General features: G+C 45.2%; 1 protein-coding gene across 1 annotated transcript in view; it reads left to right on the top strand.

Moving 5' to 3' along the window:
* Positions 1 to 19,045, top strand: part of RDX (radixin) — a 596,536-nt gene that overhangs the window by 439,608 nt on the left and 137,883 nt on the right. Inside the window, exon 12 of the mRNA XM_078657059.1 lies at positions 8,740 to 8,832. Coding sequence (XP_078513185.1) covers positions 8,740 to 8,832 — 93 coding nt within the window. The remainder of the gene's footprint in view (positions 1 to 8,739; positions 8,833 to 19,045) is intronic.

Here is a 19,045-nt window from a genome sequence, read left to right as displayed (position 1 = left end):
AAATGTTAGTCTCTTACCTAATTACCTACGCCATCGAACCTTGCTGCAGGTATTTGTGCGGTAGTTAAAAGATCTTTAAAGACTTTATCACTATGGGAGGGAACTAATTTATGATTAAAATCACCTAAGATCATTATCAGATGTGCTGCTTTTGTTGTGCTAACTGCCTCTAGATCCTTCTCTAACAGATCCAGTTGATTTTCATAGTCTATTAATGCGCCTGGCTGGATATATACATTGATCACGACTATTAGTTCCCTTGTTTGCATACCCCTATACAATTCTACCTGGCAGGCTAATAGCCACCTACATTTAACTATTAAATTGGTTATTTTATTTGCCCTTTTTGATGATACCAATGTTATCAGCCCCCCTGAGGGTCGCCCTAGATTATTTCGTAGCTGCCTCTTTAGTGAGCATAAAAAATCCATCAATGGGTTCGGGTATTTCACACAGCCAGGACTCTTGAAGACACAAAATATCATAACTACCCAGCATTTCTCTAAAGGTTTCTTGGGTTAGCTGCCTTCTGTACCCCCCTATATTCCATGAAAGTGACCGTAGGCTGTGTGAAAACCCCAATTCCTAATCCAGCTCACTCAACCCTTCGTCCATACTATTCCCCCAACTTATTGCAGATGCATCCCCAAACCGGAAGGTCCCTCCAACCGCGACCAGAAGCTGGTAAGAAGACCCAACCCTAAAAGGCACCCCTGCACCTGACGCCCCATGGCCTTGGTGGCCCAACCGACGGTGTCTAACCAACCCCCAACATCATACCTTATCACTCCAAGTGGTGGGCGCACCCAGAAGATCTTCGTCCCGAGCCTGCAGTGATTTTGGAAACTGGAGACCCCCCATTGAAAGCTACAGGGCTTTCGACACCAGAACAGCACTCGGCACCCAGCCGCCCCAGTGCCGCTGAGGGTGCATCTTTTGTGCTGGCCTCAACCCCCATTTGCCCTGAACTTTGCTCCCACAACCCAGTGGCTTGCTCGTCAGCAGCCACCAACCGGAGGCCCCCTATCCCCCATTGGATAACATTGGGCCTCAGCACTCTGCACCCGGCCGTCCTAGTGCCGCTGAGGGATTAACAAGTGCATCCTTGACCCTGGGGGTTCCCCGAGTCTAACCCCAGAATACCAACTCCTGCAACAAAGTACTTATCTTTGAACCGATAACACTATTTTCCTCCATAGGATAACATTGACTGTTTTTCTATAAAAAGGTTCTAAGTGTGGAGTTGGAAAATCTAAGAAATCCTTTTACAACTGTACTAAATAACAAAAACGCTTTTATTTACCTGTTTACATGAAATGTCTCACGGTAGTATCCACGTATACTAAACTGTGTAAGAAAAGTAATCTGAAAGTAATTACTGGTCATTTTACTAACAAGACAATTCAAAGTATATCTACTGTATTCCCAAATCATTGCATTTCTCAGTGACAGTACTGTCAATCAAAATGGAGTGCGTATACAATTACAATCCAAACTGTGTTACAACTGTATATTTACTGCAAGTATTTATCACTTGCATGTGACAGGCTTGCTTGGTTCTCGGAAATAAAATAACTAAAAGAATATTTTTATACAAAAACAATTGGTCTGAAGTTCAGTCTTTGAGTGTGTGAATTCATTTGCTGACTGTGTACAACAAATGCTTAACACTGTCCTCTGATAAAGCCTTACTGCTCGACCACACTACCACAAATAGAGAGAAAGATGCTATCTAAATTTACCTCTGCCTACCTTTGGGGTTCCACTGGAGCCTGCGTACACTATACCTCACTTTGGTATAGTATATACAGAGCCAGATATTTTATATATATATTTATATATATATAATGTTACACCAAGGCTCCCACAGCTGCTCGCTGAAAGACGGGACACGGACTCTAGTTAGGTGCTATTTTCTCACACCCACCCACCCACCACCACCACCACCACTACCCCCCCCCCCTCCCCACACCTACCTGGCGGTCAACAGTAGGTAGCTATATTTAGGGTCTTGTTTCTATTCAAAAAGCGTTTTTCTTTTGCCAATATCTTTGGTGCCGTTTGACGAATCTTCACGAAAATTTTCAAAACTAACGGCCAGCTCCGGTCAGCTCCTATCTTGAAAGTTGGGGTGATTCGTCAAGCGGGGGCTAAGAAAAAGGGAGGTCCCAAAACGCGTTTTTCCCATGTTAATTTTCATAGGAAAAATTGGCTACAGCCTGAACTGCTTAACAGAATTACACCGAATGTGGCAAAAGTGTAGCTCTTGGTTCAGAAAGAAACCTTTTTTTAAAATGGTGTAAATCCGTTCAGTAGTTACTGAGAAATTCAAGAAATAAAAATATCGATATCTGAGCAAGAAGGAGGGTTCGCGAACCCTCCCGGGCACGAGTTTCACTCTGATAAGGCTGCCAACACTCCATACCAGGAAGTGTTGGCAGCCGTCTTGTGACTCCCTAGGCCTGCTCAGGGGGGTCCCACAGGGTCCAAAAAATATATATATTTTTTTTAAATCAGTAGAATTTGAGCTGGGTGCACAAATCCTCCCAAGAACATTTTTAAAAAATGAAGCACGTTCTCTGGCTCTTCATTTTAATGAGCCCCCGGGTGGGCCAGATCCCGGGGACAATGCCAAAAATAATAACGGGGGCCTGCGGGCCCCTGCAGCCCCATGGACTGCCCCCTCCCTAGGGCTATGCTAATTATATGTGGGGCCCTGGGGACCGCCACCTCTCAGAGCCGGCTCCTGCAATGTCCCGGGGTGCTCACCCCAGGACATTGCTGTATGCTATGGCAGGGCTGGAGCACGGCTTCCGCCCTGTCATAGCAAACTCTGCTTTGGTTTTTGGACGTGAGAGCAGGAAACTTAATCTCGCTTCAAAAAACCAAAGCTGAATTGCTTTTGCACAAGGGGAGAGCAGCTCCCCTTGAGCAAAAGCAATGCCGGCTACCGCAGGAGGTGGGGGAGCCGGCGGGACTATCTATTTTTAAAAAAGAGGCCATGCCCGGGGGATGGGTTCCACGGGTCTGAAATATGTCTCTGGAGGGGGGGATGCGCGGCCCCCTTGCAGTATTTTTTTTTTTTTTAAAAGGTCAGGGCCCCAAAAATACTAAAGGGGGGCCACACAGCCCCCCCCCTTCTAAAAATATATACAACAAAATAAGTGGGCATTTTGCCGGTGACCCCCCTTCCCCCCTGCAGCACTCTGCAAAAGAACCCCTGATGCGTTCTAAGTAGGGGAATTAATTCCCCTTGAATATTGAGGGTCCCTTGGGGGCCAACTAGCCCACCAGGTACGTCCACTAAGCGCCACACAGCTGGATTGCAGAGAGGTGGTTTGAGGCAATGCCCCTGTTTACACCACTCTGCAAACGCGCCTCTTGGCGCACTACTGGTGGGGCGATGAGGTCCTCTTGTGTCCTGAGGACCTCAGGACACAAGTGGACTTCATTGGTAGGCACGGGTGAGTATCTTGAAGGTTACTCTCTTCTCGACAGGGAGCCAGTGGAGGTCTCGCAGGTGCTGGGTGATGTTTGTGTCGAGGGATGCCTAGTATGAGTCTGGCTGTGGTGTTCTGTGTGGTCTGGAGCTTGCGGAGCAGAGATTTGTTGATCCCGGCGTAGAGGGCGGTTCCGTAGTCCAGTCTGCTGGCTATGAGCAAGTCGGTGACAGTCTTTCTTGATTTGGTGGGGATCAATTTGAAGGTCTTGCAGAGTATGTGGAGGGTGTTGAAGCAGGTGGAGGCGACTGTGTTTATCTGTCGGGTGATGGTGAGGGACGAGTCGAGAATGATGCAGAGGTTCCGGGCGTGGTCAGTGGGGCTGCCGAGGGCAGTGGGCCACCAGGTGTTGTCCCATGGGGAGGGTCCATGGACGAGGACTTTTGCCTTCTCTGAGTTAAGCTTCGGGAAGATGCTGCTCATCAAGGGAGCGACGTCCTTCATTCCTTCCTGGAAGCTGAGTCTGGTAATGAGGGGGTCCTTAGTGAGTGAGAGGATGAGCTGGGTGTCTTCGGCGTAGGATACTATGATGAGTCCATCCTGTCTGACGATGGCGGCGAGAAGGGCCATGTAGATGTTGAAGAGCGTGGGACTGATTGATCCTTGGGGTACTCCACCCTGATGGCCCTACTAGGTACACTCATTCCGAATACAGTCGTTGTAAAAGATGTGGTGTCTGGGACGATGATTTTCTACATCTAGCATGGAACTGCTTGAGCGTTTCGGAGTTCTGAAACCAACTTCTGCAGGCTGTAAAATCCATGACCCACTCTGGGCTCCGGCTGTCAGCGAGCATTGTGTTTCTGGGTTATATTAAACACCGTCCTAAGATTTTTTGCAAGTTCAATTCCACTGTGATTGTTCTTGGTGAATGAAGAGTTGCCATGGTGTGGAGTGGCTGCCGATCACAGCGATTTAAAGACTGGCTTAAAGATATGACCTTGTGTGAGGAATGGGCGGAAACGTTTTCTACGACTCTTCCCAGCGCTTTAAAACGCAAAGATTTCTGGGAACCGTTTCATACTCAACTGCTGTCTATCAATGATCAGTGTGGATTATGTGTATTGGACAAGGCTTCATATTTTCAGATGATGGGATATCTCCTATGTTGCTTTCATTATGAGCCCATTGCTTGGGGATGTAATTATGAGTGTGTGCTTTATATCATTGTGGGCCGCATCTTGCTCCGCTGTGTTATTACCTGCTTGTTTACCAGTCCTGTATGTTACTATTCTATATTGCTACTCTGGCAATAGCTTGTTGCCTTCTATGTATTCACTTGCCTCGATAATAAATAATGGGGAAAAAAGGCCAATACAATGGTCAGTAGTGCATTGTAGTTTCCTGCGACAGGCTTCACTTTGACTTTCAAATTGCATGCCATGCTCGGTATTCCACACATTCGGTTTGACTGGAAAGATCTTGTGACACACTCTGGCAGTCTTCATTGATAGTGTGAAGTGTAGGAACAATATTGCTAGCTTGCCAAGCATTACATTAGTAAAGTTTAAAAATCTGTCACCCTGCAGCAAGTCCTGCCCAAGCAGCCTATAGTAAGCTGCACCATGTAGGGTCCCATGTCCTAAAGAAGGGTATTTGAATAGTAACAAGCCTTTTTTCACTTCAAATTTCTTTTCCCCATCAAAGCTGCTCCGTTCTGATCTACCCCAAATGAATCATGTATTGCTGCAAATATTACAGATCTAGCCACAAGTCAATTTTCAAAAGCATTAGTTTACACCACAAGCGGGTTGCAGTTTTCAATGGAGCTCAGTCTTAATGTGCCTGAAAGTCTGTACAGCCCTATCTCTTTTCTCCAGCATGACAATGAATGTTTTTGCAACTCCAAGCCTAGTTTTTCTCATTTAAACATTACTATGAAACTGTTAAATTCCATGATGAACTTAGTTGCATATAAAAAGTTAACCTTTGAAAACCATGAAAAACATCCCTTTAATTCATTGTGTCCCATATCTGTTTCTTTGTATAATAGGCGACTTGTGATGCACCCAGTCTCCTATTATAAAGAAATTGCATAGCCACTCAACTCTACTAACTTACTACATTTGAGTTCTGTCACAATTTCTCTGTCAGAGACCGGAGCCTAGGAGCAAGGCAGGTCAAGTCCCACAGCACAATCAAAGTAGTTGTTTAAAGAACAAAATGTTGCTTGTCTTTCTTTTGCTCTGTTTTGCCTACTGCACAGTGACCAGCAGAAGGGGAATTGTAGGAAGCTGTATCTTTATATATCAAAATGAGACATCGTGTAAAGAGTCCAGGGGTTCTCTTATGAGTGGACATGGGCTTGCTATGGCAATCCGAAGGTGCTCTGATTAGGGCTAGTGTGTTTGAGCAACCTTATCACAGAGGAGTGCAAGCCATCTGAAAATACACACAATGGTCCGTAAATAAGACATACTACTCAAGAAGGAGATCCACACTAATTTTTTAAAATAGCAAGTATCTTTATATATGTATAGGCATCAGAAGAAAATTGTTTAGGTAAGTATGTTTTTTCAAAATGAGTTCTTTTTAGTTCAAAAATTCGACACAATGCAATGCATCAGAGGAAAAGTTAATGCGGCATTCAGGTATAGTACAGTGAATTGCAGGACCCTTCTCCAGGAGTTAAGGCGAGTGGTGGGCAAGGTCCAAGGCAGCACCAGCAGGACACCACCAGCGGCACTTTGGCAGCTTGGTGCAGAGGTGCAAAACAGCTTTGGTGCCCTATGTTAGTCGATTCAGAGCAGTTGCGATAAAAATAGTCTGCAGGCTTTGACTGGGGGAACCAGTCGGCTGAACTAGCGGGGGGCTCAGGCCTCACAATGCTCTGGGACATAGGGACACCTTTGGTCCCCTTCTCCATGGCCCACGGGTGATGGGTACAGAAGTGTCCTTAGTCATCGGGTTTTCTTCCTGGGAGCAGTCGCAGGAGAGGGGGCCTGCATGCAGAGACTGCAGGCGATGTCGGTGAGTCCACGAGAGGTCACCACACTGGGCTTAGTCTGAAGAGCTGGGGGACCACGCTGACCCTGTTGGTCCGCTTCAACTTTGGCCTGGAGCCACAGGTGCAATGGGGTCTTCAGGTTTCTGTATTTTGCGGTCACTGAGTCCTTTCAGGGGTCCTTGAATACCTGCAGGGAAGCAGGTCCTCTGCTTTTCGGGAGGTCTTGGTTCTTGGGTGAAGTGCTGAAAGGTCTCTTGGGCTGTGGGGACTTGGAAGCTGCAGGACAGTCGACTTTTGGTGCAATTGGCGAAGACAGCAGGCAGGCTAGCAGGGTTGGCGCCAAGTCACTTTCTGAAACTTTTGTTCTTGCAGGGTGCGACTCTTCTTGTCCTTCTTCCTCTCTGAGATTGGCAGGATTTGTTTTTTCTGGTGCCAGGAGCACCCATAAATACTGAATTAAGGAGCGTTAGAAGAGTGTAGGGTAGTGGCCAATAGGCTACTGGCCCTTGGGGTCACTACGCCCCCTACATGACTATATTCCTAAGTATGCCATCACAAAGATGGCGTCTTCTTAAACGTCATGTCCACCTTCATTTAGCCCACCTTAGTTTAGCACCAGCGTGGGGGTCGCGTGCCACCTTTCCAGGTGCCAAAGTGGCTTAGGGCAAAGGGAGTCCGCTTCCTCCCCTGTGAGGGGAGCCAGATTTGCATTTAAAAGGCGGCAGCTCTTTAAAGCTTGCTGGCCTAGGAATGCTGTGTGAGGGGGTGTGACAGGCTTTTGATCTGGGTTTCCTGAGAGCAAAAGGCTCTCACCCTAAGAGGTCAGAACAGTATCTCTGGTAGCAGGCTGGCAGAAACCAGTCCGCGAACACAGCAGAGGCTGGTAGGTTTTCAGGGGGCACCTCTAAGGTGTCCTCTCTGTGCATGTATTGATAAACCCAACACTAGAATCAGTGTGGGTCTATCAATACGAGATGTTCGATACAAAACATCCCTATTTTCAGTGAAGCCATCATGTAGCTGAAATATTTGTTTTCATCAGTGTCCAGCACAGCTTTCCGGTCCACTTACACTGGCAGCAAAGGAACTGACCAGCCCAGGGGCATGTCTGCTCATGCAGGTATGCCCTCACATGTAATACCAAGTACCCTGCCCTAGGTCTGTAAGACCTATGATTATATTGACTTAGAAGTACTACTTGAAGTGTTAGGGGCCTGGCACACAAGGATGTGTTGGGCCATGTTTTCACTTTGGTCTGCACCGATACTCGCAGCCTGCAATAGCAGCTCTGCATGAGTTTGGTGAGGGGTCCCTTAGGGTAGCACAATTTGTGCTGCAGGCCATAGAGTACCCTCTTTAGTACCTCTGGCCCTAGGTACCAGGGATACCATTTGCTAGAGACTTATAGAGGTACTAAAGACATTTCCAAATGGAGGTAACAATTGTACAGTTTTGGGAAAGAGATCTAGCACCGGGGACCCGGTTAGCAAGAACCCAGTACACTTCCAGTCGAAATCACATCATGTACCAGGCAAAAAGTAGTTTTGGCCATTTCAGAAAAGAGTACTTTCCTACTGATATTAATGCCACCATGCTTATTTTGTACTAGAGTAATTATAGAAAAGTTTGTATCTTTATGCATTTTTCTACATTATTAGTTATTGCGCCTTTTAAAAAAAAAACAGACTTGTATTAAACTGATTCCATTATCTTTTTGCAACAAATATCGAACAGCATTTTTTGCTGTGCTAAATCTTGCATTAGACATTCTATTTTTATTCTTCATTTTTGCAAACATGCTCTCTTTCCTATGAAAGAGCTACACTCCAAGGATTTAAGTGGTTTGTGGGAACGTGATGGTGTGACTTCAGAATTCCATAAACTTTTAAAGGAACTTGGCCTTCAGCCTCGTTCCTCTATATGGTCATGCAACTACTCAGTGGCTTACATCATCCTTATAACATGACCGGGGGTAATTTATCTCATATATCCATGTCAGAAACTATCACAACTTTGCTGTCTATTTAAACAGCAACAAAAAAATGTGTGTTCAGTGTCTGGGCCAGTGGGGTTAATGTCAAGAATGTAGCTGTTGTAATAAGGCACACAGACTGATAAATGGTGTCAGTATTATGCAGACTCTCTACATATTGATAGACAAAGACTTAACTTTCCACCTCTGTTCTTCCCCAGCGACTAAGCAAGGCATCAGTGTGTGTAATCATTTAGAGGCATGCTGCAAACTGCATTAGTATTTCTTTCAACCCTCTAATTTTGTTTGATGTTTTGCAGGCAGCAGAACTTGCTGAATTTACTGCTAAGATTGCTCTTCTTGAGGAAGCCAAGAAAAAGAAGGAAGAAGAAGCCTCCGAGTGGCAGCATAAAGTAATACATCGGTTTATGTTTAACTTTAGAATCACATAGTTTGACTTGTATATTTCTTTGTGTCCATTATTTTTCGCATTGCCAGGCTTTCACAATGGTATTTCAGAATGCCCTAGTAGCATAAACTGTCTTTGTGCCAATATTGCAGTGTTTACTGTGTGCATAAATGAATACAGTTCATGCCCTGCTGCTCAGAGACTAAGTATAAACTTGTTTGGCTAACATATCAGTTGGAATGACTGGGACAACAGGAGCTAATCTGCTTGAGCCATACTGCTTTTAGGATGTGTATTTGAGCAGTCTTCCCTTGTTTTTTCTTTATTATACTCTATCCGATTTGTGTAGACTTCTGTAATCCAGAGAACCCTCTTAGTTCAGTCTCTAACAAAATTCTTGCCAATTTGAGTATGGATCCTGCTCTTCCCAAAAAGAACATTGTAACTTCAAATCAATTATTCTTTCTGTTCATGAGATTCTCTTCGCCTGTCCCAATGTATGCATACACACACAGGAAATATTTTACAGTCCGCTACGAAATATGGTTTTCTGAGTATACTGACAAGCCCCAAACATTCTGCAGAGCTTCAAAAAATTCCCAAGGCTATGAGGATTATTCATGTGGCAAGGTTATTTTAATTAGGCAGCAAAAAAACAAGACTGCAGGAATATACAAAAGTGTTAAACATTTAAAGTCCACTCTGCATTTTGTTTTAAACGTTTATAGTTCAAAAACTATTGTCAAGTCAACAAAGGCATGCTTTCTGTATAGTTTTATTTACATGCCAAGTTTTGTTTCAATCCGTTCAGTGGTTCAGACTGTAGTAGTGAGGAGAATTTCCTATGGGAGCTACAAACAAAATGTCCTTTTCCCCCCACCTTCTGCTCCACTTACCGCCTCTACATTTTTTTATTGTTTCGCATGCACAGAATCGAAATGCCGTATCTTAGCTGAATGAGCCAGTGATTTCCCAAATTTTGTGTACATCCATTCTCAAGGTCCGAAGTTACATGCAAATCGAAAAATACCTTTTTAATGGAAAGTGAGTCTGAACACATGACTAAACTGCGCAATATGTATCATGAGCAACTTTGTACTGTGGTCCAGTATTGCCATTGTGGTGTAGTTAGCTGTTCTAGTTACCTCAGAAATCCATGGTTTCTCATGTTTTTGGGGTGTTGTTTTTTTCTGGGCCCGGGAAGGCTTCTGTCATAATGATATCTTCTAGATGGATGGAGAAGAAATCACTTTTCAGAACTTGTTCAGCGTGTAGATTAGAGAAATTGTTTGTCAATCTGCATCGTAAATACATTCTGATAGACTTCCAGCTGCAGATTCCTCACCTTTCGAATACTCCCCACACGTCAGACTGGATTTGGAAAGTTTTCAGCAGTACTGCTGCGTGCTGGAAAAGGGCACCTTGCGGCTCTGTACAGAAACTGTTCCCCTCTGGAAATGACTTGCGGGCCTTCATAGGCGTTTGTCCAACGTGCTGACATCTGTTCTTTCTTTCTTCTCCATCAGACACAGATCTAGAGCTCCCTTTGTATCTCGGAGATATTTATCTTCTAAATTTGGGCAAGGGATATCGCCCCCAAAAACTACAGGTTTAAAGCCTTGTAGAGACTGTCGTAAATAAATGTCTGTGACAGATCCCCAACAGGTATGCCTGTGGTGTCTGGGGTTGAGCCACGGCTAAAAGGCTGCCCCAACTCTGTGTTGATGAACCTTGAGGTCATCGGGGAACGTAAGGCAAAACACTACGTCACCAAGCTTAAGAAGACTCCATGTTAGGGCCACTCGAAGTCCCATTACTTGTCCGATGCTTGTTCCTGGTCTTGTTCCCAGAGTCTTCGAGCTGCTAGAGTGGCCAATCTTAGTCATGCTTCAAATTATTAGCTAGCGTTACAAAGAAACCTAAAAAAACAAAGTGGGACTTGTCTCCCTCACACCACTTGCATTCACCTGAGATGGGGCAGGGGCAGCGCCACTCTTCTTGATCTTACTCCCAAAGTTGGCCACATTCGGAAGGAATACCGCAATCCGTTTTCTGGGGCAGAATACCATGCGTCTTCAAAACGAAGAGTTACGTGCAGCCATGCCCTATGGCATACCTCCTGGCTCAAAGGAGCTGAGAGCCCCTCCATCTAATGTACTGCTGGCTGGTTCGACCTTGACGCCAGTTTGACCCTCCGGCTCCACACTCTACCTAGCATTCTTCTGTCCCTGAGAACTGTGCTGTCCTGGATTCCTCGACACCAATGCCAAAGGGGGAGGACCTGATTGTTCTTTCAGACATAGTCGGTGCCAATCCGATCTCGATCGAAGTTGTGCCTAATTCTGCCTGAGGCACCTCTTTCTCACTTGGAGATACCATCCCTTCAAGAGAGGCAACTCACTTTGCATTCACTCTTTGTCACTGATTCAGATGACTATCACCAAAGTGATGAGTTCACTCAGCCCTACAATAATGGCAGTTGGTACAAGGACTTTTAGGTGGCTAGTGTCCTCGAAACTCTGGGACTGCTCTTTTTTTCTCTCTACCTCCACCCTCAACACCCCTCCTAGCCTTTTGCGCCATTGTTATGTGTAGGGTGGCAGTAGTTCTTGACCTTCAGCTTCCACCATGGAGGTGAAAAGTAATTTTCCTACAGAGGTCCTGCAACTTGGACAGACTTCTGCTGAGCCTCTTCCTCTTTGAGTCACTGATAATCACTTTAATGGGGTCCTGGGCAAAAGCTTGCTCTAGGCTTCCTGTCAACTGACAAATTGTGATGAACCATCGTCCTGCTCTGGGTGACGTTTCTTTCCTGTCCCAGAAACCTCCACCCAACAGCCTTGTCGTACAAGCCTCTAGTACTCCGTCTAATCCAAACAATGTTCCCACCACTCCCCCTTACAGAGAATCTAAGCGATTCAAAACATTTGTCAAGCAGGTCTTTTCCTCCTGCAACCTGGCTCTTGGCTCTGTCACTGCCTTCTGCTTTTTGGGGTGCTACTCCCATACCCTTTGGTATTCAGTGGCACAAGATCTCACCAGTGTGCTTGGCAACCTTTGCCCTGGTTGAAGCAATGCAGTATGGTTGTGATGCAGCCAAGTTTATGATTATTTGTGGCTTGGACAACACTTATTCCTGTGGGCGAGCTATTGGCACCACTGTTCCCATGCATGGCTGCAATCAGCTGGGTTCTGTGGAGACATCTAGTCCTCCCTGATGGGGACACACTTGTTCGGGGGCAGTGTTAATTCCGCTCTTGAGTTATTTGAAGATAGCATGGCAACTGCTCACTCTCTGGGCCTCTTCACCCCTTCTCGCTAACCGCACCAGTTCTAACGCTCTGTTCAAGTTTTTAGGTGAGGCACTCCTTAACTGCCAACTGGTCTAACCCTCTCAGTGTATATATATATAGCAGTTTCTCGTCAAGCGTGCCACCCAGATCAGCTGTACCCTACAGCCCCACCTGCTAACCTTCTTTAGCGTACCCTTAACTTAACCTTAACGAGGCCCACAGGGACACCCGCCTCCTTTCCCAGAGGGGTCTACACATTCTTCCTATGGGGAGGGGAGTACTCATCCCCTAGATTGTTATGATGACCTAGAACCCCAGGAAGACCTGTTGTACGATTATGGAATTGTCCCTACAGGTGACAAAGACCCCAGCCTTTACCCTTCTGAACCTTTCCCTCTTGACAATACAACATCTTACCACGAGTTAATACAAAGAGGGGCCACCATTCACAAGGTGAACCTACGCACAATTCCAGAAGAGAAGGGCTTCGCGTGGAATCACTCTCCCACACCCAGCATTCCACACAATTCTTGCCTATGCTTAAGGGGATGCTTAAACCTACGCAGGAAGCCTTCAAAGACCCAGTCAAACCTAAAGTTGTCGCCCAACGGTTGGCCAAAAAATGCAAGACCTCACCCTCTGACCCATCCTATATTAGAGACTGATTGCATGAAACAAGAGCAGCCCTATTCCCCAGAACCTGGGGCCAATAAAAAATATAGCAACTACAATGATTCAGGGAAAGAAACTCTTAAAGAAGAAACATATATAGCAACCATAAAGTGACAAGAGTGTGCGGCAATGAAAGAAACAAAGGACAGAGTTATGAGGTACCCACAATAAATTCTTGTAGCAGCTTTCTGTTATTAAAAATATTTTTTATAAAGCATAAATAATACGAAATCCAAACAAATAGGTGCTCACAAGCATATAATCATACAAATCAGAGTGTAAACAGAAAACACACGATGTCCGAGGAAAAGAATACAAAAATGTGCCAGTCTTTTGACCAATGCAGTAATGCAACATATCCGTCTTCTTGGTTTGCCAAAGGAGAACTTTGAGGGTGTTTCAACCGTATCAATTTGTTTGGTCATCAGGACAAACAGCAGTGTGTAAGGAGCAACCATCAAGCTCAAAATGTAAATAAATAATAACGTATGAAATTGTAAGTGTACCAATAAACATCTATAGTCCACAGCACCAAACAAGGACATGAGCCTAAAACTACAAACCAGTGCAAAATGCAGAAGAAATAATTGTGCAATAGTGAACAAAACCATCAAGAACTGGACATAATTATGTGTAGAAAAATATTACACAGTGTTGCCAATAATTGGCAAACTGAAATCAAACCAGGTAGAGACCAAAAGTGGTGTATGCCAAACAGAAAAGGGTGAATTGCAGAACCCAGAGAGACATACATAAAAAATACAACCTACTTGCAGTAAAGTAAAAAATTAAATTAAAAATAGAATCCTTCTAAGTGACGAGTGTGCCTCAACATATCCGTAAACTCTGCAAAGTATGTGTATGAAGTAATCAAAGCATTCCCTCTCATGCACTTTTAGTGGGCTTGCTTTGATTATTTTATGCATTTACTTTGCAGAGTTTACAGATATGTTAAAGAAAACTCTTCGATTATATGGATTCTATTTTTGATTTGAATATTGACTTTGCTGCAAATAGATTATATTTATTCATTAATGTCTTGTTGGGTTCTTCAATACACCGTTTATTGTTTGGCATACACCATTTCGGGTATCTACCTTATTTGATTTTATTTCCAGTTATCGGCGACACTATGTAATATTTTCCTAGTCACATAATTCTGTCCAGTGGGGGACGGGTTCCTTTACTATTGCAAAGCTATGTCTTTCGCATGTTGCACTGGTTTGTATTGTTTTAGGCTCAGGCCCTTGGTTGGGACTGTAATATATATTACTATTGCAAAGCTATGTCTTTATGTCTTCTGCATATTGCACTGGTTTGTATTGTTTTAGGGTCAGGCCCTTGGTTGGGACTGTATTATACAAATATGCACTGGAGTTTTGTAGCTGAAAGGCAAACTATCTCCGCCCTCAGGTGTGCTCTCGATGCGGCTGACACCAGTGCTTTGATCGCAGACATGGTTGTCTCTGGCTTTAATCCAGAAGTCCTATACAATAACAAATGGAATAAAGGAATATATGCTAGACAGTTTCTGAGTAGAGTACATTTAATTACCCTCTCTACAATTATTATTCTTGATGAATGTATCAAACCATATTTATGTCCCACATGGATGATAGCACCTAATCAATGAAAATGACACAGAAATGACATGTATCACAACGTTCTATACATATACCAAAAAACATACATGTATAACGTAAATAACCCTAACAAATTATTCTCACTAGTGTCTTCCATACAATTCTGGACAGACCACTAAGAGGTAGTCCAGGTGGCACACTTAAGGCTAGTCAACTCGTACAGTATTTCTAGTGTGACACCCCACAATTTTGAACCATCACTACAATTCTATTGACTCCTCCTTATAAATTTCGACGTGACCACGTTTCAGCCTATAATCTTCTTAGGCCTCCTCAGGACAGGGTTAATACAGTAATCTGTCAAGCCTTCAAATGGACCAGAATTCATACTAAATCCATAATACATTGCGTCACATGAGTATCTCAGTGCTCAGGATACCTCACGTCTCCCACAGCATGTGGTGGAGTGCCCTCCGTTGAAGTTAGACTACTCATTCATCATCTGCGTCTCGCTAAATCAATCCACAAGAGATTCCAAAGTTAATCGACTCTCAGAAGTCTGGGGATCTCAATCTCCTCTATTTCCTTCACTTCGTGCGTGGCCTTCAAAGAATGCTTCTACCAGAAGTCCGGCAGCATCTGATCAAAATGCTGTTTGATTGGGAAGACCTCGTCAGGCCTCCAGTTGATCAGATACTGGAAAAAACAAGAAAGATTCAGATACAGCAAAAGTAATGAGAGCGTTCCCTTCTCCATCATCCTGTGTGACTTTTGACCGCTCACAATTCTCTGCCGACGCTAAGACTACATTCTGAGAGGCCTCCACCTCCTACCAGAAGCAGCAACGCCAGCCACAAACCTCTTGGAGTTATTTCAGAGCTGCCTGTAGGGGAAACTGTTCTGAAGGCAGGGATAAAGGTGGTGCAGCTGAAGGAGCCACACCCTCCAAAGCAGTGACTCGCCCACTCCTCCCATACATGATTCGGAAGCTTCAGCAGACCTCCCTCACCCTTGGCGTAGTGGCTCCCATGTGGGCCAGGCAGCGGTTGTTCATACCCCTCCTTTAATTGATTGTAGTCCCTTAGGAGAAGCTCCCCAGCAGGCCAGACCTTCTAAATCAACTCCAGGGCACACTCAGCCATCCCAAACCCCAGGCAGCTCAACCTGATCATTTGGCTACAGAGGGCGTTGAGTTTGGTTGCCTCAATTTTCCTCTTGAACGTATGTTCATCCTGAGAGTCTTACAGTATCACTACTCGAGCCTGCTATGCGGCAAAGTGAAAGAGATTCGTCCACCGCTGCCTTACCCAAACACATTGATCCACTAAAGCCAACAGTGCAGGACATTGTTTGTTACCTAGTTCACTTACAATGCTGAGGCCTGGCTTACGCATCCTTTTTTTATATTGGTCTGCAGTGGCAGCCTACTACCTGAGCAGGAAACGCTCTTCCTCCTTCAGAGTGCCTTTCATTACGCATTCATGGAAGGTCTTGAGGGTTATCCCTCTCCCAGGGTACCCCCAGTCCCGTCCTGGAAAAACTCAGCCTAGTCCTGACTAGCCTCATGGAACCCCCTTTTGAGTCCCTTCATTCTTGCCCTCTCCAATTTTTGTCTTGGAAAGAAGTGTTTGTAGTCGCAATGACTTCTCTCAGACGTTTGAACGAGATCCAAGCTCTCACTTTGGAAGTTCACGCTGCCAGGGTAGTCCTTAGAACTAATCCAAAGTTCCTACCCAAGGTGATCTCACCTTTTATACCTCAACCAGACAGTTGATCTCCTAGTGTTATTCCCACACCTAGACTCAGTAGCAGAGAGACCCCTTCACACACTAGATGAAGAGGGCCCTCATGTACTACAACGATAGGATAAAAACATTTTGAAAAATGCAGAAGTTATTTGTGGCCTACTCTAAATCACACAAAGGCAGTGCCATTTCAAAAGCAGGAGTAGCTTGCAGGCTAGTCCAGTGTCTTCAAACCTGCTACGCCAAGACCAAAAGGTAGCTTACTGCTCAGCCAAGGCCACATTCTACATGTAAAAAAAAGCATCCTCCATGGCCTCTCTAGGTAAGTTCCCAATAGCTGATTTCGTTAAGGCAGCTACCTGGTCGACACCACACACGTTCACCAAATACTACCGTAGGGATGTCCTAGCGTGACAGCAGGCTCAAGTAGGCCAGGCTGTACTACATACACTTTTTAAAATCCTCTGCAACATCTGGCTAGCCAATGCTTTTGGGGGGGCTGCTGTACATTCTAGGCAGAGCATGTCTATCTACAGCCACAAACCTAGAATGTTACTTACCATGTAAACACTTCTTTGTGGCATGAAGTGCTATAGATTCACATGTGCTCACCCTCCTCCCTGGAAGCCTTCCAGTGTTGCAGGTTTTTTCCCCTTTCTTTCCTCTCTTTCCTCTCTTTTCCGCTCTTTTCTCTTTCTCCCTCTCTCTCTCTTTCTCTCTCTCTCTCTCTTTCTCTCTCTCTCTTTCTCTCCCTCCCTCTCTTTCCTTTATGCATGGGTTATGATTGTGCATTGTTCATGCCTCAGCTCCACCCTCACCCACTGTGCAGGAAAACAATATAAATTTGGAGTCAATGCCCATGTGCATAACTAGTCACAGGAGTCCCTATACGTTGGGACTTGAAAGACAAGCTGTACACATCCAACAGTAGATGGCAGAAGTATGCAGAGCATGTGAATCTACATCACTACATGCCAGGAACAGATGCGTACAAGGTAAGTAAAATTTTCATTACGCATACTAATTCTGCCAGGTCACTGGCATTACTTTAAGCTTTGTGGTCTGGACAGACATTTACCAGTTCAGAATCTTCTTTTTGGATTGATATCCGTACCTGAGGTGTTTACCAAGATCCTGGCCATGGTGGGGGCATCTGTTAAGAGTTCAAATTGCACATCTTTCCATAGCTGAAATATTGGCTGACCAAGGCCAGGTTGCTTCAGCTGACTTTATCCAATCTGTCTCAGAAAGGCAGTGTGCAAGGTTCATCATGTGCTTTCCATCAGCATTGCCAAATCAAGTTGCATGCTTTCTTATTCTACCTATGGCAGTTCTGAACAGTTACATTCTTATGGTGTTCATTACCAGGTGTAGGGTGTGGAAAATTCAGGAAAATTATTGTGTAAGTCATCAGCGGGTCTTACATTTTTAACAGTCCCCAGGCAACTGAGCCTCTTTGTGCCTTCATCTTCTTGGTTCTGCATGGCATTGGAGGGATGCTGTCCTTGCGGTTTTACCTGAAGCATCAGTGGGGTCTGCCTCAAGGGGATCTCGACTACTTGGTGGCATTTTTGCCAGTCATGACGCAAGACCTGGTTTTCAGTTGTGACGGATGTCTCCCAATATGACATGCAATTGTCCCTTTGGTCTGCCACTTACGCAGGTGATGAGGATTACAGATGCGTCCACATTTGTTTGGGGGAGTGGGGCCATTTCACTACAACTCAGTTGGAAGTATTTGGCTAAAAGCAGACCCATCCTAGTTGGGGGTTAGGCAGTCCAAATGCTCACGGACATCACTGCAGTTATGCATTGAATGATTGAACATGGTGGTGTAATGTCCACACCTCTGTGGAGGCGCTTTTACTCTTAAACTTTGGTGCTGGACTGAGCCGTATTTTATTTTGTAGTCCTCTGTATGTCTTGCTGAATATGAGTACAGACTGGTTGAGCAGGCTCTGTATGACAGACCACAAATGCAAGCAGCATTCAAAAGTGGGAAGGATAATCCTTGTATACTCTTATGTGGACTTGTTTGCATAGGTGAATCATCCAAAATGCCCAGATTTTGTACCTTTCATTCTCTTCTTCAGGGGGGCTGGCAGGCTGATTTTTACCTGCCCTATCATTTTGGGCTTTATTATGGGCCGCCTCCTCTTCCTGCGCTGGCCTAGGCCATCCAGACGATGAAAAGTGACCAGGTCCAGTTAATCTTGATGGTGCCAAATTCGACTTTGCTCTTTGATGCTACTCTTTAACCCCCACAGCCTGCGACTCCATGGATGAAAATTGAATGTCAGTGGAAACAAACGAGGCACCCCTAGGTCGCATCCTTGGTTCGACTGTACTTGTAAGAAAGCAAGGAGGGACCTGCTTGCAGCAATAAAATCCAAAGACACGCCATTGATTAGGGCAATGAGACAGCTGTACAAAAAGGAGATCACCAGAGGCAAGAGAGAGTGGGAGGAAGCCAGGTGGGAAGAACTGAGACAAGCGCTCCTCTTAAAGGATGCTAAATCATTTTGGACTTTAACGCTGGTACAAAAGGGGGGGGGGGGGTCAATTTCCCAAATATAGCCCCCGCAGTATGGGAGTCACACTTTGCAGCTCTGTTCACTAGCCCGGAGACCGCGGTTGATGTGCATCAAAGACAGGCCCAGCTGCCAGGGGTAGAGAGGACCCTTCAGACCTCCCTGGCCCCAGACCCCCCGCACGAGTATCGACTGTCGGGGGCCTCGGGCCAGGGTCGGCGGAGGGGCCCGGCGGACGATCAGGAAATTACTCCCTTCCAAAACCTAGAGAGTATTTCTCTCAAGGAAGTGGAGTCTGCTATTGGAAGACTGCTCCCAAACAAAGCCCCAGGCCTTGACAAACTACCTGGTGACCTCTTTCGCTCCCAGCCCAAAATCTGGACTCCGTATCTT

Source organism: Lissotriton helveticus, chromosome 8, assembly GCF_964261635.1.
Source record: "Lissotriton helveticus chromosome 8, aLisHel1.1, whole genome shotgun sequence".
NCBI classification, from domain to species: domain Eukaryota; kingdom Metazoa; phylum Chordata; class Amphibia; order Caudata; family Salamandridae; genus Lissotriton; species Lissotriton helveticus.
This window is presented reverse-complemented; position numbering and strand designations above follow the sequence as displayed.